This window comes from Somniosus microcephalus, chromosome 11, assembly GCF_052327205.1.
Source record: "Somniosus microcephalus isolate GS21.2 chromosome 11, FLI_Smic_1.0, whole genome shotgun sequence".
Classification (NCBI taxonomy): Eukaryota; Metazoa; Chordata; class Chondrichthyes; order Squaliformes; family Somniosidae; genus Somniosus; species Somniosus microcephalus.
The window spans coordinates 207644461-207670620 of NC_140997.1; the positions used below are offsets into that span (position 1 = coordinate 207644461).

At 41.3% G+C, this 26160-nt stretch overlaps 1 protein-coding gene across 1 annotated transcript; it reads right to left on the reverse strand.

The window, feature by feature from the left end:
- Window positions 1–242: 242 nt before the first annotated feature.
- Window positions 243–23087, reverse strand: alas1 (aminolevulinate, delta-, synthase 1). The gene is made up of 11 exons (XM_086001777.1): window positions 22950–23087; window positions 14445–14659; window positions 13375–13575; window positions 12749–12895; window positions 12382–12604; window positions 11693–11877; window positions 9653–9832; window positions 7422–7586; window positions 3748–4016; window positions 3026–3188; window positions 243–555 (listed from the first exon to the last, which is right to left on the reverse strand). The coding sequence occupies exons 2-11, from the start codon at window positions 14644–14646 to the stop codon at window positions 395–397; spliced, it is 1896 nt and encodes a 631-aa protein (XP_085857903.1). The 5' UTR covers window positions 14647–14659; window positions 22950–23087; the 3' UTR covers window positions 243–394.
- Between the last annotated feature and the right edge of the window lie 3073 nt (window positions 23088–26160).

Genomic DNA, 26160 nt, shown 5'->3' on the forward strand with positions numbered 1-26160 from the left:
CCTACTGGATTTTAGTAACATATCTTAATAACCCTTATAGTTTTGGACTCCCCACAAGTGACTCTCAACATCTAACTGATCAAACACCTTTATAACTTTAAAGATCTCGATTTGGCTACCCTTCAGCCTTCCCATTTCTAGAGATTGATATTTCAGTTTCTCCTCTATTTTCCATTAGTGGAAAGAACTTTCAAACCATTATATATTTCAAAACATTGATTTACAAAACAGAGCCATGAATATAATTTTGCTGTTTTTTTATTAGGTTTTTTCTGGTCTACTATGGAAATAATCTTATATAATATGTAGTTAAGTTCTGTAAAAACACACATGATATGGTTTGACTTTAAATTCTAATACAAAGGACAGTCCAGAATCAAAATGAATCTAGGCATTACGCATTCACAGAGATCAGGTTGCTCATTCCACTGAAGTAGGATCTTTCCCTCTCGCACATCATCTCAAAATGTAAAGGTCTTCTGCAGAAGTTACACTCAGCAGAGGAATGAGACTTCAACTCCAATCCAACTTCCTTCCATGTAATCAGTAGTTTTTCTGTTTACAAAACACAAGATGTATTAAATAGAACAGAATTCAGGAGATATAATTTATTCAATTTCTGCAGTAATTGTAAGCTGGCTGTTTTGAGTTACATTCCGATTCCAAGCAACAAGTATCTATGGATTAATTTAGGCAAAAATTAATCCATCTAGAAGTAACCAAAACTAAGAATAGTTACTATATAAACTACTGTAAATATCATACTAAGAAAGCAAATGTATAAAACATGCACCAGATTTTCAGGTCACCCATGAGTTATGCAATTTTTAAAAATATTATATATATATATATATATATAATAAATGCTTACACTTGTTAACTTATGCAACCTAAATGTTTACTTCAGGAGTACAATGAGCTTGGGGGTGGGGGGAGAAAAAGGTAAAAATTGGGAGGGAAATGTGTACAATAAAAATATAGATTTAAACTGTATTATTGGTCCAACAAAGCCTAATTTTACATTGGATGGGCAACTAATTCAGACAAAAAGTTATGATTGCTCTTAAGCCCATGTCACCCCACTCCTAAGAAATTAACATTAATTGTAGAATCATGTAGGTTTAACTGTTTCTGTACTTAGAAATACACAGCAATTACATCACAGAAACAGACCATTCAGCTGAACCAGCCTGGTTTGGAGTTTACACTCCACACGAGCAAATCGTTCTGATCACATTTACTCACCCCATTCCTTTATCTCTTCAACCCCTTTACCTTCATCCGCCTATCCAATCTAATCTTGAATGTTGAGTTTCTAATTTAACCACTAACCCGGGAAGTAAAGTTCATAACCTCAAATTTCTCCCGCCCTCAGTTCCAAATCTGTTACATTTAAATTTGTATTTATGGCCCCTTAACCACTGGAATCAATCTGCTTCTATCTACCCGGTCCCATCCCTTCATTATTTTAACCACCATTATAAATCGCCCCATAATCTACATTATTCTAATGAAGAGACAAATTTTCAAGTCTTCCTTTGTATTTTCTCAGACATAGCACCATCCTTGCACTGCACACGCTCTAACCTTCCTATAGTGTGGAGCGCAATTATTCTCTCAGTACTCAGCACGGTGGCATAGTGGTTAGCACTGTTGCCTCACAGCGTCAGGGACCCGGGTTCGAATCCGGCCTCGGGTGACTGTGCAAACGCCACACAGACATTCTCCCCGTGTTTGCGTGGGTTTTCTCCGGGTGCTCCGGTTTCCTCCCACAGTCCAAAGATGTGCAGGTTAGGTTGATTGGCTATGATAAATTGACCCTTAGTGTTAGGGGGATTAAAATATGTGGGGTTATAGGGTGGGATATGTGTTGGTGTAGGGGTTACGGGGATCGGGTGGGATATGTGTCGGTGCAGGCTCGATGGGCCGAAATGGCCTCTATCTGCACTGTGGGGTTTCTGTGATTCTGTGATACTCTTGAGGTCTTACGGGTTTACAGAAGCTCAGTACCTCTTGGCTTTTATATTCTATACCTAGAGATAAAACCTAGAATTCTAGCAGCATTTTTCACAGCCGTATCAACTTGAAGTGTGGTGAACCTACACCTCAGTCTCGCTGGTTTTCCACATCACTGAGCCTACTTCCAGTCAGAGTAGAATTACTGTTCTATTTTGTTTTAATGCATTACATCACATTTTCTTTTATTCATTCTCTGGATGCGGACATTGCTGGCAAGGCAGTCATTTATTGGCCATTCCTAGTTGCCCTGAGCAAGTGGTAGTGGTCCTTGTTGAACCGCTGGTAGCAGTTTGATCAGCCATGATCGCATTGAATGGCGGAGCAGGCTCGAGGGGCCGAATGGCCTACTCCTGCTCCTATCTTCTATGTTTCTATATGTTAACACAGAATGGCTTGCTAGGTCACTTCAGAGGACAGAAGAGTCCACCACATTGTTGTGGGGCTAGAGTCACATATAGGCCAGACTGGATAAAGACGACAGGGTTCGTTCCCTAAAAGTAGGGAATTAGTAAACTAGTTGGGTTTATGACAATCCAATAGCCTCATTGCCTTCTTTACCGATACTTACTTTAAAAAAAAAAAAAAAAAAATTGATCTCAAATGCTTAAACTGCCATTTTGGGATCTGAAAACCTGTTCTCTGGGTCATAGTCCAGGCTTTTGATTTACTAGTCCAGTAACACAACACTTGCAGACATTGAATTCCATCTGCTACTTTAGTCCATTCTCCCATTTTATCAATAACTCTGCAGTTTCTTTTGTTCTTTCTAAAGAATTAACTATACCTATTTTGGTATTGTCTGCAAATTTCATCAACACTCCCTCCAAGCCTATTAGCAAATTAGTGAACTGAAGTTGCCCCAGAACTGAATCATGAGGGACCCACTTCCAACCACTCTGGGAAAACTGCCCTCAACTCCTACACTATTTTATCCCTCAAATAATTTTAATCCAGTTTGTTATCCTCTTTATATTCCTTTACATCATTTGATGTGAAGTCTACTTACCAACAAAATAATTCATCATTTGAGGGGTATGGTGAGGGGTTGGGGCAATACGCAAGAGCTCATCACCACGTGCAACAGTGGGGTAGTTGATAGCTTGGACATAAATGTTGTATTTACTTAGCAGTTCATCACAGATCAGAGTGTTTTTAGCTGCATTTGCAACCTAAAAAACAGCATAAATATACACAAAATCAATGCATGTCTTACTACTGTAGAACCTTCAAAAAAAAACTTAAAACCGAGTCACATTGTAAAATGTTATTCTTTCATTCACTTGGAATCAATCTGCCATCTTCTTTGGCATCTTTTATTTCCTGCTCCAACTCCATTTCCAATTTTCTCCCCTCATACCATGAACAATCCACCAGTCAAATGGGGTGAAGTCACTTGCCCTTAGGAGAGCTGCACTGGCAGAAGTTTAACATGCCATGGGCAATTTGGAGAAAATGATCTTGTGCACCACCCCCAAAATTATTGTAAAACAAAAACTGATGTAAACAAAGTTTATTGCAAAATATGAATAAAGCAATCCTGTAAAATCCAATAATATGGAACCATTTAGTTACAATTTTATTTTGGCAGGTATAAATGTGACAACAGGACATTTTTAGGAAGTAGTTTTGGCATGGTCGAGTCTGAGGGGGTGGAAGGATGAAAGCACAGCAGGGAAACTTTGGGCACCAAGTAAAAAATATTGAGCATACATGCAGATCAATACCTACCCTGACTGGGATGATGTGACTGGGACAATGAACCACAGGAAAACCAGCATCCATCAGTAACTGACGCATGAGTTTAACATTGCGTTGGTGTCTGCGGCGCAGTGCTCGGCCTTCTTCACTTTTCAGGACTTGGACAGACTGCAAAGCACCGGAGAGTAACATAGGTGGCAGGGAGGTGGTGAAGATGAAGCCAGCAGCATATGACCGCACAGTGTCTATAAGAGATGCAGTGCTGGCTATGTAGCCACCAACACAACCAAATGCTTTTCCTACAACAACAAAAGTCATTTGCTACACGTCATTTTAGTAGTATTAATGCATGTCAGAGATAGGACAGATAACTATTAGCCCAAACACAAGGATGACAAAGCAAGCAAACATCAGTTGCTCAAGGATTAATACAAATAGTTTCAATTTTTTTTTTTTTTTTTTATTAAATTGAAGTTTGCTGCCAGATTAATCAATAACATAAAAAAATGCAGAACACTCAAATTTGATTTATATCTAAAAATAACACTACGGAGGGCATTTTAAGCTCAAACAAGATGAGAAGACGAGCACATTTAAGTTGCACTTTTTTTTTTTTAAATCAAACACTTTGCAGGCCTTACATAGACTATTTGCTACACTTGCTTTTAAAACCGATTCACATCTTCCTTATAAATTTCCTGGGCTCAGTGCCATTAGTATTCCATGCAAAAGGCACTGAACATTAAATTAACGCCTCACTCCACCCAGTCGCGCCATCCTCCCTCCCGCACCCCTCACTGGACAGCGTCCGGGATCAACACATGAACGAGTGACTACAGTGTCCCATTGTTCACCTGGTCACCCCCAAAACGACAGGCTACTGAAACCTTGCTTCCATACTTAAAGATAGTACTATCCACATGTACAAATTTGTGCATTATCCTCAAAATGCAGAAGTATCAAATTGCACAAATAAGGCATTTTCCTCCTATACACAAAGACGACAATTTCAACTTAATGAAAGGTCACTATGAAGAACTGATGTCAAGAACAGGAAAGATGCACATTAGTAAAATCATCTTCAAGAGTGCTGCAGTTAGCATTTGCACTGCCTGCTTAATAAAACTGATTGGCCAAATAATAGCTCATTTGTAGACTTCTAAGTTTGATTTTTTTAAATTCTCTTGTAGCCATTGATTTACACATTCTGCATTGCTGGCTCCACGTCACAGTTAAGATTTTGATAAGTAGCGCTACTGTAAGTGCTCAGGCAGGCTCAGTAACATGAGCTTTGTTTACACTTCTCTTTGAAGCTGTCTAGTCATTGCTACATTTTATGCAAGAACTTTGAAGCAGCAGAATAAATCAGTCCATGATCTAGAATACAACACATTGCAAATCTCACGATTCAGAACTCTTTACAAAAAGGGTATAAAAGGGTGATTGCAAATCTCAAAGTAGCATTAAAAGGGTCCGCTCACCTTGTGTTAGGTACACCATTCTTATTTTGTGCATGTTATTTTGGGGAGTGGGGGGGGGGGGGGGGGTGCGTGCGGAGAAGAAATATTTAGGTAGGAACATGGAGATTTATAGCTGCACCAGACCCCACGTCAATCATAGTAATTTTTCAGAATTCAATACCAGTAAAATTTAGAAGCAAATTAGTAAATGCATTTGATGCAACTACAAGGTCAAATGGACCCAATTTCTCAAAGTCAAAAGCAGATCCCAGTGCCATTATGCAGTTTGCCAGGTCACCCCTCATAAATTTAATACAATTTTGAGATCGGAGAAGATTTGGGTTTGAAAAGGAATGCTGATAACACGTCGTTAGACAAGTACAGAGGTTCTCAAGAGGCTAGATGATCTAGACTGGTATCAGTAACTCAGTTGTTCCATTTACACAGTTGATACTTTAACCAGTTTACATGTAGTGTGGGCCATGAAATCTCCAAACTGGTGTTACACGAAAATTAGAAAACTAAGCAGCAGTACTTACATAAACAACTGGTTCAATTTTAGAACCACTGCAATATCGTACATCAACTTTTTTTTTGGGGGGGGCGGGGGTGTGAGTGACTTCAAGATGTTGACATCACATCACCAATGCTTTAGGACATCCAAGAAACTTCCACCTGAATGAGTTGTCAGCCAAATCCCACAGTATATCTTCCAGGTCAGTTACTTATTAAAAGATTATAGCCAAAATCCCAGTGAACACACGGATATCTGTGTGCATAATTTAGTAAAAAAAAAAAAAAAACACCTTTAGCTGCTAGAGCTTGAGCCATTTTGACAATCTAATGTTTTTGCACATACATTTGGTGTAATTTTATAAATTCAGTCTCAGTACTAATTTTACAACGAGAAATCCATGCCGACACCAAGTTGCTGAGGCACAGCTTTGCGCAGCAGTTTGTAACCAAAAAGGTAAACCTAGTGGACGACCAATTTTTAATAAAATCAGCTCTTCCCAGTCACTGGCCTCAGTGAACCCCAGCAGAGTTACCTTTCGATTGCAGCCAGCTGCCAGAGAGCAGTACATTAGGAATCAGTGGAGCAAGCATAGTATAAATGAAGCTTCAAATTGATCTTCTAATAACAATGTAAACCTACAGATGAATCCAACTTTTGAAACTACTCATGGGGAATAAGTGCTCTAGTTTGAGTATCTTGGCAACTATATTGTAACTGGAGTTTTAAAAACAGATCACCAGATTAGTCTCCATGATGAAACACTTCAATTTATAAGGTTCTCATACTTCAATTAAATTGAATTAGTTATGCCAGATCATGTAGGTTGATTTTGGAAATTCGAGTCTCAGAATTAAGAGTTTCTAAGCTAACATTGCACTTTTGAACAAAATGAAATGTGATTTTGTTGTCTTTTCTGCTTCAGGGAGGATTAGATTTGTATACCTTCCCTCGTTGCTATTGTAACATCCCCGCACGACTGCCTCTTGGTGAAAATGTGTGGTTGAAGCTGCTGTGCATTAAAGTTGCGAGTAACTGCAGAGCTAGTTAGAATCCCCCCTACCCTTGATCTGTGACAACTAACAGCAGAATTAGAACAGCTTTAACCATTTGATTCCCAACAGGCCTAGTGCAAGGCCCACCTTTCTGGGCTGGAATGGACTGGTTTAAAGTTTTTAGCTCACATATTGGGATGCTGAAAAGAGATTTTAAACATTGCAATGTCAGAAAACCCAATTTTAACTAAAAATGTCAAAAGTTTTAATTCTGCTCCTTTGTTGTTCCTATTACCCACTCTCACTAACTGCAGTCTTTAATTGTCCACCTTAATTTTACTCTCCCCACCCTGCCCCCCGCCAACACCCCACCCCCTGCATAACCTTTACTTCCCCTAAAAGTTTTAAATGCTTTATTTAAATGTTTTCTTCCTTCTATTAATCTAGTGACAGCAACCCCAAACTAGTAACTCATCTGTGGCACCAAGGATTTATAAATTACTGCTTTATAATGCTACGTTGGAGACAAGACACCAAGGGAGGAAGAAAAAAAACTAAACCAAAAGAACTTGCCGGCTGATTATAAAGGACACCCAGTTTATAAAAACTCAACCTGCTATTTTATCCTTCAGAGCAAAGTCTTCAATTTTGACCTCTTGGGCTCACATGCACTATTAATTGCTTAACAAAAGCATAAAACTCATCCAAATTTCTGCATGCACTTAATATACTTACCCAGTGTACCGGATATTATATCCATTTTATGCATGATTCCATCCCGATCTCCTATTCCTCCACCACAAGAGCCATAAAGGCCAACAGCATGGACTTCATCAACAAAGGTTATTGCACCGTATTCATGTGCTACATCACACATCTCCTCCAAAGGACAGACTGCACCTAGAAAGCATATTTGAACAGTTGAGAGATTTTCTTAATTCAGCTTTAACCCACAAGTACAAAAATTCAGCTGTGTAATGATCCTATGCTCTTTTATAAAAAAAAAAAAAAAAATGGAAAAAAGGTACATTCTGCTCCTAGAACTGGACAGACTAGACGCAGGAAGGATTTTCCCGATGGCAGGGGAGTCCAGAACCAGGGGTCACAGTTAAGGATAAGGGTTAGGCCATTTAGGACAGAGATGAGGAGGAATTTCTTCACCCAGAGTGGTGAACCTGTGGAATTCTCTACCACAGAAGGCAGTAGAGGCCAATTCATTAAATATATTCAAGAAGGAGTTGGATATATTTCTTAAGGCTAAAGGGATCAAGGGGTATGGGGAGAAAGCAGGGACCGGGTACTGAACTTGGATGATCAGCCATGATCGCATTGAATGGCGGAGCAGGCTCGAGGGGCCGAATGGCCTACTCCTGCCCCTATCTATGTTTCTAAGTACCCATACACGCCAACCCAATAAACCAACAAAAGCAGAGGAATGGTTTAAACAAAAAGAAAATACATCTCCTAAAAGCTGACAATTCAAGAACAGTTATGTAACTTACAAGCCCAGGAAGCAAGCAGGTCACATAGGCTTAGTGACTTATTGGGTAACTTATTGCTTTACTTATTTGAAAAACATTTAAGTACATAAAATGTCTGAAAGGGGAAAATCTAAATGTTGAAGGTACAAATTTAATGATTTATTTCTAGGGAAGTTTGGGGTTATGCGCCCCTTTAGATCCTTTATATTTCCTAACATTTTTTTAAATCTTAAAAAAAAAATTTGGATTTTCAACTAGATCAATACCTTCCTATAAGTTACCTCAATTGTCATTCCCTCACATCTAACCCTCCTGTCCCAGCTTAAACCAACTCTATACCCCATCCAATGCCCCACACTTTCAGAAACAGTCTCCTCCGCCAATCCTACTGGTTCATGCTGGCAATTCTTCTCTCCCTCCAGCCTAGTTCAAGCTGATACTCTTTCACATTCTCACATTCCCCCATTCAAATTGGTACTCCAATCCCTCCCCACTGCTTACTAGCACTTTCCTTCACCCACATCCCAAAACTCCACTCCCAACTTAATCACCCTTCTGTCTGATCTTCATTGCAATCCTTTACTCCCCTCCGTTCTTCCCTCAGTGCCGGTCTTATCAAATCCTGCCACTAACAGACCAGGTGCCACTCCTTCAGCTGTGCGCCACAAGTGAAAGGGTTCCCACCTCTATACTGTAGGCAGGAATTCTCATGAGTACAGGAGCACGGACCTACAGCAAACAGAGGCAAGGATCCTTTCCACTAGCTACAAGCAATGTGGGGCAGGGTCAAGGGACAGGGGGGCCTCTCTTGGGTTTTTAGCAGCAAGACTTGGAATTACATCGAGGGGTTCGGTCTGCTCTGATTTTTTGCCAGTAAATGCTGAGGGCTTGACTTGTATATGTATTATTGGAGCAATGCTAGCAATTCTTGCTTAAGAGTACAATTTAAAGAAGTTCTAGATGCAGCATAGTCAAGGACGGTTTAAGGAATATGGTTACATTTAACATTTTATGGCATCAAGATTAATTTTGTTAGTAACTTTATATTTTTTAAAATCTCAATTTATACATAAACAGTTTAGTGCAGAGCTATAGAAGCGCATGATTGTAACCACAACTCCAAAATGGTAGGTAACGCTCTATTTTCAACAAAAAAAACTTGTTCATCTAGGGTGTTAGCAGCAAATTGAGTTTTAGTTACACGTAGAGCTTTTAAAAAGAGTTTACAATTCACAACATGCTGCATCAACACTGGTCTCATTGAATCCTTGCAAGCTGAAAACTCAAGTTAGACCTTAAATCCTACAAGCATCAGTAAACCAAACTGTATTACATGTATTGTTAGGAAATAGAAATGTTGACAGACCAGTTTGGCAACTTTTGCAATTTAAGATTTCAATTAATTTGCAACTGTAGGTTGTTTAGTAACAGCAGTTCCCCATTCTGTAAAACTACTTTAAATTCAAGTCTGAATGCATTGCATACCATCCATTGAATGGACTGTCTCAAAGGCTACAATCTTTGGAGTGGCTGGGTTCGACTTCTTCAACAGCTCCCGTAAATGGTTAACATCATTGTGACGGAATATAAACTTGGGAACTCCACTATTCCGTATCCCTTGAATCATGGAGGCATGGTTTCCGGCATCAGAATAGATTTCACATCCTAACCATGTTAGAGAAAGGTAAAATAAGAGTTCATGGTTAACATTTGAAACAGTAGAAGGAAAGGAACATAGTCTTTGAATTAATGCACTGATCTCAAATATTATGGAGGTCGACAAAGAAGACTAATGGCACAATGTGAATTATGCAAGTGAACATCTACAGAAATTACTTTAACTTGTTCATTTAAGACAAGGCCCTACATTATGATTATTTCCATCAATATAAAATAAAAATACAGTCGGTTACAAAACCCAGAAATGGGAACTCACTTTTTCCCTCCTATTCCCCCCACCACGTTTTTCTTCTATTGCTAGCATATGGTCAGAGCCTACAGAACCATCCTCCATTACCTTACAAGTGGCCAGTCCTCATGTACAAGCCTAGACAGTAAATTATCAGGCTATAGAACCAAAGGGACATCACAACAGAAGCCAAACTTGTTCTCACCCACTAACATATGTGCACAATCACAGGCCTATTTTATCTAGTTAACCTGGGGTACTGGGGCCTAGCACTTGCTGAGAACAGTAAATTCAACACAGACCATCTATTCACTGCTTTAACCAGCTTACTGGGTATTGTCAGGGCCAGGAAAAATACCCCAATTACACAAGCTTAGTTTCTAAATTCCATGAGCAAGTAGATTTCTGTGGGGAGAACGACATATTACAGGTTTTAATGAGGGCCTTATTAAAAAGGTGAGGGAGCTGGAGAGGTCGAGGGGTTCATGGAGGATATTCCAGGAGTGTGGGGCCTAGATGGCCACCAAATGCACAAGGGAAGGGAAGGGAAAGCAGCACGGAGCTGAAGAGGAGGAAGAGCAGTCTAAGGATAGATCTTTGGAGGACTCCAAAGACAGCAGTGAAGGGAACAGGAAGTGAAGCCATTGCTGAAGATGGTATGGTTAGGATTGGCTAGATGACAGTGGAACCAAGCAAGGGAAATCCCAATGAGCTGGAGACAGAGGAAAAGTGTTAGGAGGAGGAGGATAGTGCGCTTGACCATGTCAAAGACTGCCGATGGGCGAGGAGAGAATGCACCACGGTCACAGTAACAGGATATAATTTATGACTTTGGTTAGAGATGTTTCAGTGCTGTGGCAGGGATGGAAACCAGATTGAAGATTGAAACATGGAGCTGCAGGAAGATTGGCATGGATTTGGGAGGTGACATGTTCAGAGATTTGAGGAAAGCAAGACTGGAGATGGGGCAGTATATTGGTGAGAAACTCAGGAGTGGGGATGGCAGATAATGAAAATTTTAAAAAGGAGGCGAGAGAGTTGGAACAAGGCGAGGTGCTTGAAGAAGGCCCAGAGGTATGGGGAGCAACCATGGTGTGATTTAGGTGGCAGTTTGGGGGGAGTATGGTCTGGTGGGGAGGCTTTGATAAAGGGGTAAGGTGTTCCCAGTAAGGTTCAAAGTGTGAATTTAGGCTCCCCAATGGTTCAGTTGGAGAAGACTGTATACACCTATGCCATACAAACCAGAAGGTCACAGGTTTGATTCTCGTCTGTACTGAGTTTGCAGATCTGAGCCAGGATTTGCAGGGACACTACAATTGGCTTCTCATGTCCCTGGGATTATGAAGAAAATTCAGCCAGGGGACCTGCTTTTGATTTATATCTAGAGGCTCTTGCTGGCAAGTAAGCAAATGCATGAAGACAAGATTGAGTTCAGCTCTGATGCCCCCGCCTCCTACATGAAGAATGATCACTATGGGAGGTATTGGCAGGTACACGCCCTCAAAAAAAAAAAAGAGCACCCTAGCAAGAATGAGCACCTCCAGAACGGAGAGAAAAAATTTGGCTAAAAATATTGACAATTTGACTTATAATCTGCAGCAAATAGCAACTCATACCTGGGAGCATTTTGGCCAATGTAAAGAGGGTAGAATCATTAGCCACAAAACATGACGAGAACAGTAGTGCTGCATCTTTGCCATGGAGATCAGCTAATTCACTCTCTAAATCAACATGATACTTGCTGGTTCCAGAAATATTTCTGGTCCCACCAGCTCCAGCACCATGGCACCGAAGTGTATCCCTAGAAAAAGAGAGAAAAAGAGAGATGGTAATAATGGCAAATAAATCTATTTTATAAAGTCTATAAACCAGGAAAGTAAATAGACCATAATTAAGCATGTGCACTATTAAAAAGCAATGTATTCAAACATTCCCAAATATCACCATTTTGTGCATTTGAAGGTCTAATCTTTCTTATTTACCTACATATTTGGAATCCATGTACAAATAAGTCTTTCTTCCTTCTTTATGCACCAACCTTGCTATTAATTTGAGGAAAAAAGAGTCACTTATTTAAAAACCATGGTGCATTTCTGATTCTTTACACTAATCTACTGCCACTAAACACTATATAGTAAAAAGTTAATGCAACAGACATGGACTAGCTCAAGTTCATTAAAAACACTCCCAAGAGTGAAACAGATACTTCCTTTAGAATATAAAGCAACAATCAGAAGATACTCAAGTTTTATGAGAGAGGTTATACCATATTTTACTTACAAGATAGTTAAATTCAGAAACTCACATGATAGACCCCACAACCTGTGGGTGGCGGCTCATTCCAAGGTAATCATTGCTGCACCAAACAAAAACCTCCTTCTTGACACTCACAGAATTTGAGTAGTCATCTGCCATGGGAAATACATCAGCGCGACGATTCACAGTTTTGAAAACACGGTAAGTGTGATCTTTTTTCTTTTCATCAATCTTTTTTGCAAAAAATCCATCATATTTGAAGGCTGAAACCGCTGCAAAAGTATAGAAGGAAGTTTTAAAGCTTAGAAATAAATCCAACAAGTAGCATGACCAGGTCAGTTCAAGAAAATGAAATTTGTAGGATTTGGTGGGACTTATTGCACACTTCCATGGTTAGTTTGTTATTGAGCACTCACATTTTGGCATGTTGTCCTGAATGAGATGAGAAACTGAAGGCTTTGGCTTCACCACACCATGCAGATTCTTCAGCAGGCCAGCTTTCGCTTGCCCATCTGCCTTGTTGGTGTTGACACCAGTTGGATTAACAGATGTCACAGCTATCTCTGGAGAGGATAATCAATGTGTTACCTTATCATAAACACATTAGGTTTACAGCTCATGCTGTAAACAAACCAAATTAATACAAACGCAACTTTAATAATGCACAAAAGTCAATTCAATAGCCCAGGGACATGGACAGTAGTTATCTTTGGAATTCAAGCTGCCAATATATGGGTTATGTGCGGTTCAATTCTGAAGTGACTAGGTCGTGCAGAATAAGCAGAGACTAATTGCTTATTTATATCATGGGACCTTGCTGTGCAGAAATTGGCTGCCATGTATGTCCACAAAACAACAATGACTGCACTTCAAGGAAAGTCATTAAAGTGGTTGTGAAGCACTTTGGAGCACCCGGACGACATGAATGGCATTATATAAATTCAAGTTCGCTCTTTTTCGTCTAAAATGATTTTCTGACAGCAAGCTTTCAAAATGGAAGTGCAGCAAAATGAATTTCTCTCAAAAATCTAGGTCATCCTACCTTTTCTCACAGCGTGCATCTGTTGCACATCCTCTGAAAGTTCCACGCTGGCTTTTCGGACAACGGTGCTCTTACCATGGCTCATCTCAGCAGCGAGGAATGGACATTTGGAGGCAACAGCCTGTCCAGCACTGGGGACTGGGTGTCCTGGGGGAAGCTGGCAAGCTGGGACACTTGGAGCCGAAGCCAAAGTAGTAGGTTCTGTGGTACATTAAAAAAAGCATGCTTACAACAAGCTTCTAAACTAAATCAAAAAAGAGAAAACAATTTAAATATATATACAAATAAAAATTTTTAAAGAAAAAAAATCTGGAGGCTCAACAACTTAACAGGCTTTCCAACTAAACAGATTCCAATCAAATTGTTAAAAGAAATTTAGTGCAGTCAATATTTTAAGCAATTATAGAAACCAAATGAAATGCTTTAGGAACTATACCGATTATGGATTACAAATATTGTAGTGTTTATAGCAAAACAGATTTTTAAAACATTTGTCCAAATTAAATCGATTGCATGGCCTTGGTGTTTTTCTCCCAAGTGCTGCCTAAAATGAACCCATTCAAAAAAAAATTGTCTCCACCTCTTTCATTACTGAGCTACAGTAACTCAGTTTGTTGTAACTATGCCTTTTAAAACCCTCCAGCCACAAGGTTTGAACTGGAATAATATTGAAGTCTATTATTTTAGACATGTTCATACAGCCGAGTGAGAGGGTGCCAAAAAGGGTACACGTTACTTTACTTTAGCTCGGCAATTAAAGGGATAAGTAGAGGAGCCTTTAACGTCGCGTTATTGAGTGACGTGCTTAATCAATAGATGATAATACAGCTTCACAGTAATCAATTTATTACCACCCCATGTCATTCCACAACAGATGTCAATTTTGCCCACTAATCCATTGATCAATCTCATACACAAAAGAGCACATTTTAATGGTCTAAAATCACAAGTAGGAACAACTTTGCTCCTTTTTGACTATATTCTGCTAACTGGGTTACTCCCTTCCAACTTTTTGGAGTGTTATGTAAAAACAATTTTAATTGCCCCTAAAAATAGAAGCGCCGCCTTACTCTCAGTCACTGGAGTGGTTTCTTTGGCCTGTTGACAGTGAGCAGCAGAGGTGGCTACAGTACGCACGACAGGCTTGGCTCCTGCCTTCATCATCATAACCGGGCAGTGCTGTGCATAATAGATCAGTGACTTGCCAGCCTTCTGAAGAAAAGTCTGAGACACACGTGAAAGGAATGGGCAGCGACGAACAACAGCCTCCATTGTAGTTCTTAACCTATAGGGAAAGAAAATTGTTTAGTATGAAGTCTTCTGTGTTCAGTGAAACCAAAGTTAACTAGTCATCCTGGACAGGAAACACCCACATGGTATCAGATTTATGGAAAAGTCGTCCCGCAACTGCAACACAAGATTTTTTAATAACATCGACCAAAACGATTATACTTCACTCCACCTGTCTAAGTAAAATTCACAATGATTATGGCAACAGTTCCCAAATTTAGTTAGGATGTAAAACTGACTTGTAGTTTAAAACATTCAAATGGTCATGTTTTGCATAGTTAAACTGCATTTAAATGTTTCCAAAAATGCTGTGCATACACCTTGGCCCATAATTTGGTGTCAAAATAACAGTGAGGCTAATGGCACGCGCCATTATTTATGACGAGGGCAGATGCGCGGAAATCCAAAAGTTGCTGTATGAGATGCGCGCTCCGTCGTTAGCTCAGTGAAAACTGCATCTTGTTGTCTGGCTCACCATTGAACGGTGTGAAGTTCCTGGATTTGTGTGGTAGATACGAACTGAACTCACCACGAGAAGTCAAGTCTGGTTCATTTCAGTCTAAGTACTCTTAGCAACGCGAGAAGTGTTAATTACTGAACAAACTCTCAGACATTGAAAGTTAACTATTAAAGTGTGGAGTCCCTTTCCTTCAGGTTTTAATTGTTGGAGATTTTTTAAACAACATTTAAAAATTACTTTTCTTTTGTCCCTTTTCTCTCTCAATCCAATCTTTCTCCCCGCCACCCCCTCCATTTTTCCTTCTGGCATTCAATTCACCCATTAATTTACACACCCTTCGCAGTCCATGTGCTGTTAATTTCACAATCCTTCAATCCGTTTGGTTAAGGAGGTACACAGTTTGTTTTCCCTGTTCATTCAGGCCCCAGATGCCCGGTTTCCCTCGCTGCGCCAGTATCAGCTCGCACTTTCAGCAACTTGCCACGCAAAAAATTAAAAACCTAAATGTGATGGGGCAAGTCTAACTAACGGCAGACCCAGGAGATTCACTCCTACAGCAAATTATGACCCAATATTAACCTGAAAGTGACTTAATTTAATATATTAAAGTACAGCGAGGAACACAAACTATTACTCATAATAACCAAAGATAAAAATCATACACAGGAATGGGGGAAGAGAAGGGATGAAATTAAAGCACAGGAATTGTACCCTGTGCTTTAAAGTCAACTGGAGGGTTTGAATTACAAGCCAAAAGGTTAGGGGAAAAAACCCTCTGTAAACTTGTCATCTAAAAGTCCCGCTTCCCCCAAATCACCCTTGTGCCCACTGACCTACATTGGCTCCCGGTTAAGCAGTGCCTCGATTTAAAAATTCTCATCCTTGTTTTCAAATCCCTCCATGGCCTCGCCCCTCCCCATCGCCAAGCCCTACAACCGTCAAGATATCGGCACTCCTCCAATTCTGCTCTCTTGTGATTCCCCAATTTTAAATCGCCCCACTATTGGTGGCCGTGCCTTCAGCTGCCAGCTCCCCCCTCCCTAAACCCCTCTACCTCCTTAAAACCCACCTCTTGGACCATCTGCCCCAATATCTCCGCCCCAATATCTCCTTATGTGGCTCAGTGTCAAATCCTGTGAAGCGCCTTGGGACATTTTACTATGTTAAAGGCGCTATATAAAAAGTTGTTGTTGTTGATAGAAACTGTTCAACGGTAAGTTTGGGACTGTTATCTGCAAGCACTTCATACTAAGTTTAATATGTGGAATGGTCTACTGAGCAAGATAGAGAAGTCACTGAAGAGACAGCTAATGAGATACACTGTTGGTCCCTCCGCTCACTAAAGGTCCAAGATGCTCTGTTGCCTTTGTCACACCGTTATCATCGCGCACGTCCAGCAAGTAATGGCGCAAAGATGTTTTCGGGTTGAGGCGCGCAGGAGAAAGTCTAACGAACGGCATATACTGTGATAACAACAGAAGATGCCGAAATATTCAGCAGGCCAGGCAGCATCCGTGGAGAGAGAAACAGAGTTAACGTTTCAGGTCTGGGACCCTTCATCAGAACTGGAAAAAGCTGGAGATGTCACAGATATTAAGCAGGTGCAGAGACAGGGGTGGGGAGGGGAGGAATTGAAGGAACAATCTGTGCTTTTGTAAGAGGCAGGTAAGATAAAATGTTGCAAATGGGAATGGCAAAATCACACAGCATAAAAAATGGGGGGCAGGGGTTAGTTTGAAATTGTTGAACTCGGTGTTGAGTCCGGCAGACTGTAAAGTGCCTAAATCGAAAGATGAGGTTCTGTTCCTCGAGCTTACGTTGAGCTTTACTGGAACAATGTAATAGGCCGAGGACAGAGAGATCAGAGCGGGAGTGAAGCGGTGAATTAAAGTGACAGGCGACCGGAAGCTCAGGGTCACCCTTACGGACTGAACGGAGGTGTTCCACAAAGCGGTCGCCCAATCTGCGTTTGGTCTCCCCAATGTAGAGGAGACCGCATCGTGAGCAGCGAATACAGTATACTAAATTGCAAGAAGTACAAGTAAATTGCTGTTTCACCTGGAAGGGGTGTTTGGGGCCCTGGACAGTGGGAAGGGAGGAGGTAAAAGGGCAGGTGTTGCATCTCCTGCGCTTGCTCAGGAATGTGCCAGGTGAAGGGGAAGGGCCGTTAGGGGTGATTGAGGAGTGGACCAGGGTGTTGCGGAGGGAGCGGTCCCTTCGGAATGCTGAAAGGGGAGGTGAGGGAAGATGCGTTTGGTGGTGGGATCACGTTGGAGGTGGCGGAGGATGATCCGTTGAATGTGGAGGCTGGTGGGGTGAAAGGCGAGGACAAGGGGAACCCTATCGTGGTTCTGGGAGGGAGGGGAAGGGGTGAGAGCAGAAGTGCGGGAAATGGAACGGACACGGTCAAGGGCCGTGTCAACCACAGTAGAGGGGAATCCTCAGTTGAGGAAAAAGGAAGACATGTCGGAATCACTGGTATGGAAGGTGGCATCGTCAGGACAGACGCAGCGGAGACGGAGAAACTGGGAGAATGGAATAGAGTCCTTACCGGAAGCGGGGTGGGAGGAAGTGTAGTCCAGGTAGCTGTGGGAGTCGGTGGGCTTGTAGTGGATGTTTGTAGAAAGCCGATCGCCAGCAATGGAGACAGAGAAGTCAAGGAAGGGAAAAGAAGAGTCGGAGATGGACCATGTGAAGGTGAGGGAAGAGTGGAAATTGGAAGTAAAGTGAATGAACTGATCTAGATACGCTTCCTCCCACCTCGCTTCCTCCAAGGACTCTATTCCATTCTCCCAGTGTCTGTCCCATTTCCCGCACTTCTGCTCTCACCCCTCCCTCCCAGAAACTCTTTCTCTCTCCATGGATGCTGCCTGGCCTGCTGAGTTTTTCCAGCGTTTTCTGTTGTTATTTCAGATTTCCAGCATCTGCAGTATTTTGCTATGGCATATACTGTGAGATGCCCTGCTCCATCATGTTCAAAGGATCCAGACTTTTATGCATTAAGGTCTGCTCTTTGGTACAATCTGATTATAGCATTTTACAACATTACTTTCTACAAGTCGCATTTACAGCAATTTGTTTTCACGGAGCCACTGTAGAGTTAATGCATGTGCTATTCAACCCATATTAAAAAAAAGACACCTAGAATCAAATCGCCCCCACCACCCCAAATGTTTTTTTGAAGTCTTGAAACTCTAGTTTCAAACAGATACTACTGCATTTCCTGAAATACAGAACACAAATCTAGCTGCTGTATAAAGAGACGAGAATGGCAATCACATCTACTAAACCACTGAAAATGTGTTTTTAAATAAAGAGGAAATAAGTGGCACTGTAGGTTGCTCAACCCAAAATTCAAAGTAAATGCAAAAACTCATTTTTATTTAAATCAAACTGAACAGTTCTCAAAAAGTAAACCCACCTGAACAATGTGTTCGACTGGTATTTCAGGTACTGAACAGCAAATCCACACCTCAAAAAGTTCATGGTTATTGTACTCCGAGTAAGCCCCTCACAAAAACAGAAGAAAATGTGTAGCTTTAAGCTCGGGTATGCAAGCTATAATCTGAAATGGCTACAGTCCAGAGCTTCCAAGTAAGGCTCCAGAATGAGACAGCTGGTTCTGACATCCTTATCTCTTCATGCACGGAGACAATGGCGCACAGAGAGGTTTTGCAAAGGCTGCTGTTATGTTAGAAGAATTAGGCTGCCAGAAATATCCCATCAGTCTCCAAAACTCAGACAAAAAAAATTTTTTTCACTGGCAACTGCATGATTTAATATGTTGGAAAAACATCGACAAAGTTTACAACAACTACATGTTTTAAAACGATACCCATTTCTGCAGCTAAGACAACAGGTTTGATCCTACACTATGAGCTCCTAATGTCAGTTGTGTTACTGTGGGGAATTTACCGAGCCAAAGGGAAAGCAGTCCTGTGCTCCTCTTTGCACCTCCTAGCAACTAGTTCAAAGCATAATTAAAAGGTAGTGTGGGAGCAGATAATCCACCTGCTACCAACAGCTGGCGCATATCAGGAGATAGAAAAGAGAGAAGTGTGGCAACTGAGAAATGTGATATCTTTACAAAAATTACATAATCATAAATAGGTCAGTTAATTTACATCAAAACACAGGTCAGTACAACCTAGTCCTGTCCAATTTCAATAATGGCAATTCGATTCAGAGTGGGTGGCCTACAGTTACTATTGTAGAAACAGGCATTGGTTGATACCGTTCCTACACAGCTAGCAACAGCAGCAAGGCCAAGCATTCATGGGAAATGCAGATGTTCTTAATCTGTGCAATATACAATCTATTAAATCCACCAAGTTTCAAAATGGTTCACATTTAATAACTCCTTTCTAAAGCAGTGCCACTTAGTCAACAAGGTTGGATTAGAACCATCAAAATCAGCAAAATGCCATTTGAAAATGTACTGATCAGAATAATAGTGGGGTTTAGAGGGTTAAATCAAGGACAGGTTGCAGTTTGCATTCCTTGAATATAGAAGATTGAGGGGTGACCGGATTGAGGTATTTAAAAATGTTAAAAGGATTAGACAGGGTAGCTACGGGGAAGCCATTTCAAGAACTAGGGACAGAATCTTAAAATTAGAGCTAGGCCATTGAGGAGCAAAATCAGGAAGCACCTTGTCGCACAAAGGGTCGTAGAAATCTAGAACTCTCTTTCCTCCCCTACTCCGGGAGTTGGATTTTTTTCTCCCCTCGCTCTTCAGCTCAAAAAAAATTGTGCTGCGAAGTGCAAGTTGATAATAGCGTGGCACAAACAGGAAATCTGGGATCTTGGTGTACAGTGAGTTAGTCTGTAAAGAACAGAAAGGGCACTCTGATGTCGTTCTTCCCTTGTATTACTTGGTTCCTGCACTATGACCCATGCTGCAAAATAGATACATCAGGCTCCAGAGAATATTGTATTTATCCAAAAGAACATAACCATTGCTGCTTAATTTGAAAAGTAATGGGGTTTCTCACAGGGACTCCCTATTCTAACTGCATGTAGAATGTGTCATCATTGTTTTAATATATACAGCAAGACAGAAATAACAGCAGTAAGTCAACAAGAGTTCAAAAATCTGGTGACCTCAATCTCCTCACAGACCTAGGGTTCAGGAATCCCTGTTGGGAAACATAGGATCACAGAATCACAGAAACCCCACAGTGCAGATAGAGGCCATTTCGGCCCATCGAGCCTGCACCGACACATATCCCACCCGATCCCCGTAACCCCACGTATTTAATCCCCCTAACACTAAGGGTCAATTTATCATAGCCAATCAACCTAACCTGCACATCTTTGGACTGTGGGAGGAAACCGGAGCACCCGGAGGAAACCCACGCAAACACGGGGAGAATGTGCAAACTGATCTAAAAGGATATATTCTAATGCAAGGATTAATGTCACTAATTTCTGCAGATTAATGCAGGGTTGTCAGTAGTAAACTACTACATCAGTAGTCATAATTAGCAAGGTCACGCAAGTTTTCTAGATACTGTACTGTTTGCCAAATATTTTACTGCAAAATTAACACAAGCTCATTCTCTAAGAGAAACATAAGAGTTATATCATCTACAGCAGGATTTATCTAAAGTTCATTTAGGCCAGCTACATCCCAACAGTACCCTCAAGTTTAAAATGTTAACACAAGAGTGAAAACAAGCTCAATTTTTCTAGTCCATGTATTTAGAAGATTGCAGTAAACTCAAGGAGAAATTAGCTGTTCCCAGGAACTTAATACCTGATCCTGCTATTGTTTAGACTACAGTCACACAACTTGATTCCTCAAGTCTCAAGTGTCATTCAGTAAGTTCATCAATTGAACATTCTTCTCAGTTAGTCACATTACACATAGGCCCTAACATCTAGATTTACAGAACTGTTGCTGCATACACTGTTCAGAACATTTATAAAATGTGAGCCCTCAACATTATATCAATGAAGACTTTTTTTTCCTAAGTAGTATTAGAAATGTATACTCCCAGCGGGATGTGTCAAATAAACATTCTGTTGCCAGACATCTGGCAAATATGAAGGGGAAGGAAATGGCCATTTGCCTCTATTTAGATATATTGTGTAATACTGTAATGCCAAGTTGGAAAGGCACACAAAAAGTGTTAACTTCAGACTTTCCACCTAAAGTGGCTTTTCAACACTGTTTCAACAAAAACTGCAAGAAAAAGTTAGTACTGTACATCAACTTTACAATGTACAGATGAGCTGAAAAAAATTCTAATTAATTTATTTCTTCTTCCACTCAGCCTGTAGAACAGTTACATCACAGGGCGAGTCTACTTTTCTTTATACGTTAGCTTTATAATATTTATGATGCAGGAAGCACATTTATAACTCATTGTTCTCTGCAAAATTAATAAGTGGCAATAGGTCAGAAGAGCGTAAATGGTGTTACAAAAAAGAGAAACACTGACAATACGACTAACTGCAAGACTCAACTTGCAACTCATCAATTTTAGTCCGATTAACAGGAATCAGATTAGAATATCTGCTACATTTTCAAGACTAAACAAAGTTTGAAAGCGATAATAAAAACATGGAACATACATCATTTCACAACTGAAGCAGTGAAGGTTCCAGGAGCATCAATAAACCTTTAAAGAAATTCAGATTACCTGAAGAAACTGCTGAAAAGAATACTTGCTTCACAGTCAATGCATTTCACTTGCAAATCATAGCACCTGCATTATGCAGTGGTTTGCCTTCTCTAAACACGGTTTTAAAAGCAATACCCTAATACCTAGATAGATAACAGGCTCATTTCAATCTACAAACTAAAGTAGCTCTCCATAAACAAGTTTATATTTTAGCGGAGGGTACACACTTTCCAATAAAAGTGCATTCAGATGTATTATCCCTCGTATTACTTAGTTCTCTGCACTGTGAGCCAGAGAATATTGTATTCATCCAAAGAATATAACCATTACTACTTAAATTTAAAATTAGGCTCATCAAATCACATTTTAAATGCTCCCTCAATCGCGCACACACACACACACACACACACACAATCAGCACGTTTTGACAAGTATCACATCGTAGTACTCTATAGAACAGGAGGCAATTATTTTTCGTTAAAGATGATGGCGCTTCATTTAAAAAAAAGTAGTTTCTGTTAAAATAGTCATCCAAATACAGAAGAAATCAGAAAATGTTGGAAACACTCAGATCAGGCAGCTTCTGCGGAAAGTGAAAAAGTTAAGATTTCAGGTCGATGACTTTTCACCAGACCTGAAATGTTAACTCTTTCTCCAAAGAGGATGCCTGACCTGCTGAGTGTTTCCAACATGTTCTGATCTCATGTATTTGGTTTACTATTTAGAAAGAAACTACCTTCTGTTATTTCAAATTTCCAGCATCCGCAGTATTTTGCTCTCATGACAGAAGAGATCAACGGCCATCCCATGTAAACGGGGGCTAGATTTCCCCCAGACGTGAAGAGGTACTTCACTGAACTGTCGTTGGTTTGTGACAAGTTTAGTTTCAGGTATGTTTCTTTAAACTTTGCGCAGTTACACCCCAGTGTTTCACAATCTCAGGCATTCCGTGACAGTCAAGCCCTGGCTGAAGCCGCTCAACAAGGTTAACGGGGTGAGGCGAGGGTGGGGGGTAGGAGAAAGCAGTTTAAAGGCTGCACATGACCGGTCTGATTTCAACAGCCTTTACACAACCACACGCATCACAGCTGATGTCACTGAGTAACCGGGGTAACCGGGCCCGGCAGGCGGGCGAGCCGAGTCCTTGGGAAGTGGCTAGAAAAAGATTATAAAAGGATCGCCGCCGGGCTCCTTACCCGGTATTAATGCTGACGATGGTTGACTTTTTCCCCCGGCGCTGCTGTCGGTGTTACGGGACGGTGCTGTACTCGGAAAGGCCGCGGTTGGGACACACACGCCTCTGGTTGCCCTGCACTGAGGACGAACTAGAGCAACGTAGCGCGGCGCCGCCGCTAATAACCACACTCCTGGCCGCCAAACACCGCGAGATTCCGCCCGGAATGCCCCGCCCCCACCTTCACAAGCCCCGCCCCCATCACAAGCCCCGCCCCCTTGCACCTTCACCCTCTCCACACCCAGATCTTCAAAACTGTTTGAGGCTCAGGCGCCCTCCAGTGTATTCTTTTCTGCAATAACCCATTTTAAAAAAAAGGATGTGATTGCATTGGAGAGGGTGCAGAGGAGATTCACCAGGATGTTACCCAGGCTGGAGCGCTTCAGCTATGAAGAGAGACTGGACAGGCTGGGGTTGTTTCCCTTAGAGCAGAGAAGGCTGAGGGGGGGACCTGATTGAGGTGTACAAAATTATGAGGGGCATAGATAGGGTAGAAAGAAAGGAACTTTTCCCCTTAGTAGAGGGGTCAATAACCAGGGGGCATAGTTTCAAGATAAGGGGCAGGAGGTTTAGAGGGGATTTGAGGAAAAACTTTTTCACCCAGAGGGTGGTTGGAATCTAGAACTCACTGCCTGAAAGGGTGGTAGAGGCAGGAACCCTCAACATTCAAGAAGCATTTAGATGAGCACTTGAAACGCTATAGCATACAAGGCTATGGACCAAGTGCTGGAAAATGGGATTAGAATAGACAGGGCTTGATGGCCGGCACGGACATGATGGGCCGAAGGGCCTCATTCTGTGCTGTATAGCTCTCTGACAGTGTCACCAACCTTTTTTTTTAAAGGGGCACAACTCATTAAAGAACTTAACCACAAAGCCAAAAGGAATCTTTCAATAAAATGATCGCTATTACCCATGACGCCATCAGCCGTGGCTCAGTGGGTAGCCCCCTCGCCTCAGAGTCAGAAGGTAGCCCCATGCCAAGGACTTGAGCACAAAGTCTAGGCAGACACTCCAGTGCAGTACTGAGGGAGTGCTGCACTGTCGGAGGTGCCGTCTTTTGGATGAGACAGTAGAGCAGCCGGGGCCATTGTCTCTCAGGTGGACGCAAAAGATCCCAGGGCACTATTTCAAAGAAGAGCAGGGGAGTTCAACCCGGTGTCCTAGCCAATATTTATCCTTCAATCAACATTACTAAAACAGATAATCGGGTCATTATCACATTGCTGTTTGTGGAAGCTTGCTGTGCACAATTACTGACTACACTTCAAATAGTACTTCATTGGCTGCAAAGTGCTTTGTGACATCCAGTGGTCGTGAAGGGCACTATATAAATGCAAGTTTTTTTTTCCTTTTTCACTATTACCCACTACGCACTCCAGTCCATGGGGTGCCCAACGGTTGTGGAAGGCCTCAAGCGTACAGGCAGACACCACGTGCTCCCTCTCCAGGACCACCCAGGAATGGACAAGACCACGCAAGGAAGGCCCAGCAGTGTATTAATGTAAATCTTCTGCCCTGTGATCCATTTGAACACACATTAGTAACTTAAGGATGATGAAATGTTAAATGTTTGAGAAATAATCCACCTTTTTCCTCAAACCCTGTAAAGGGTCATCTGCATGAGATATCTCAGCACCTGATCCCAGGAGTGATTCATGAAGGGTGATTGGATAATTTGCATGTACTTTCGCTAACTCAAGTCTACACAAACTTTTACGACTGAGCAGCATAATCCTAATATTTATAGAGCTGAAATGGTAAGAGTGACGTTTGTGTCAAAGAGATGTGCCAGGGACATATCCGTTTAAAGCTGTGTGCTGGAATGTAATAAGATGCCAAGCTCATTTTTTTTAAAGTTTAGTCATGGAAACTCCACTCCTAAGCGTCATCCACTGGCTGGAAGTGTACATGCATAGAAGCTGACTTAAGGGGAAGTTGAGGAGCAACTTCTGATGCAATGGTAATGAACCAGTGACCTGTAGCGTTACAATATTACAACAGCGATTGCACTTCAAAATGACTTAATTGCCTGTAAAGTGCCTTGGGACATCCCGAGGTTGTGAAAGGCGCTATATAAATGCAAGTTCTTTCTTTCAAATCCACCGGTGTCTTACCTCCTTGCATTTGTGTGCCAAGTAGCCCAGGGATAGCTTCTCCTACTTTGTCAATTGCTCCCTCTGACAACAAACAAGTCCCTCATCTACTCCAGTGAGCCATCTCTGTTTCCCATAGGAAACACAATCACGTCCATTTACTAGCACTAACTAGTCAGCAGTTGTTTCCACTACTTTTTACAGCACCCAGTAGAATTATCGTTACCTTCATGGGCCTTTCCTACCCTTCGTTCTTGAAGTTTTTGACTCATTTAATCACCCTCATTGATAAGTCCCAACTTCCAGGCCCTATGAAAGTGTCTTCACCAGCCTTACAATCCAAGTAAAACAGGACAATGAACATAGAAACCTACTGTTAAAAAAAAATTAATTAAAACCTACTGGAATTCCTGTTTCGCCTCCACAAAATGTACCTCCGGTCCTCTAAGTGTTGGAACATCACATCAGACCTCATTCTACTTTTAAACTTAAGCAAACAAACAAGCAATTGAGAGGCAGAATATCATATTTCTATAAAAAAAATCTAATTTGCTTCTTCAAAAAGTAGAAGGCACACCTAAATGCTAACTTGTTACTCCTAACATAAAAAGGAATTCAAAAAAGCCTTCTACAAGCATATAAATTGTAAACTGGTAGTAAGAGGAGGGGTGGGGCTGATTAGGGACAACAATAGAGACCTATGCATGGAGGCAGAGGGCATGGCTGAGGTACTAAATGAGTGCTTTGCATCTGTCTTCACCAAGGAAGAAGATGCTGCCAAAGTCAGTGAACGAGGAGGTACTGGAGATACTGGATGGGATAAAAATTGATAAAGAGGAAGTACTAGAAAGGCTGGTTGTACTTAAGTCACCAGGACTGGATAGGATGCATCCTAGGATGCTGAGGGAAGTTAAGGTCAAAATCACGGAGGTCCTGGCCATAACCTTCCAATCCTCCTTAGATTCAGGAATGGTGTCAAAGGACTGGAGAATTGCAAATGTTACACCCTTGTTCAAAAAAGGGTGTACTATTTTGGGTACGAACAATAAAGGAAACTACGATGGTCTGAGGAGCGAG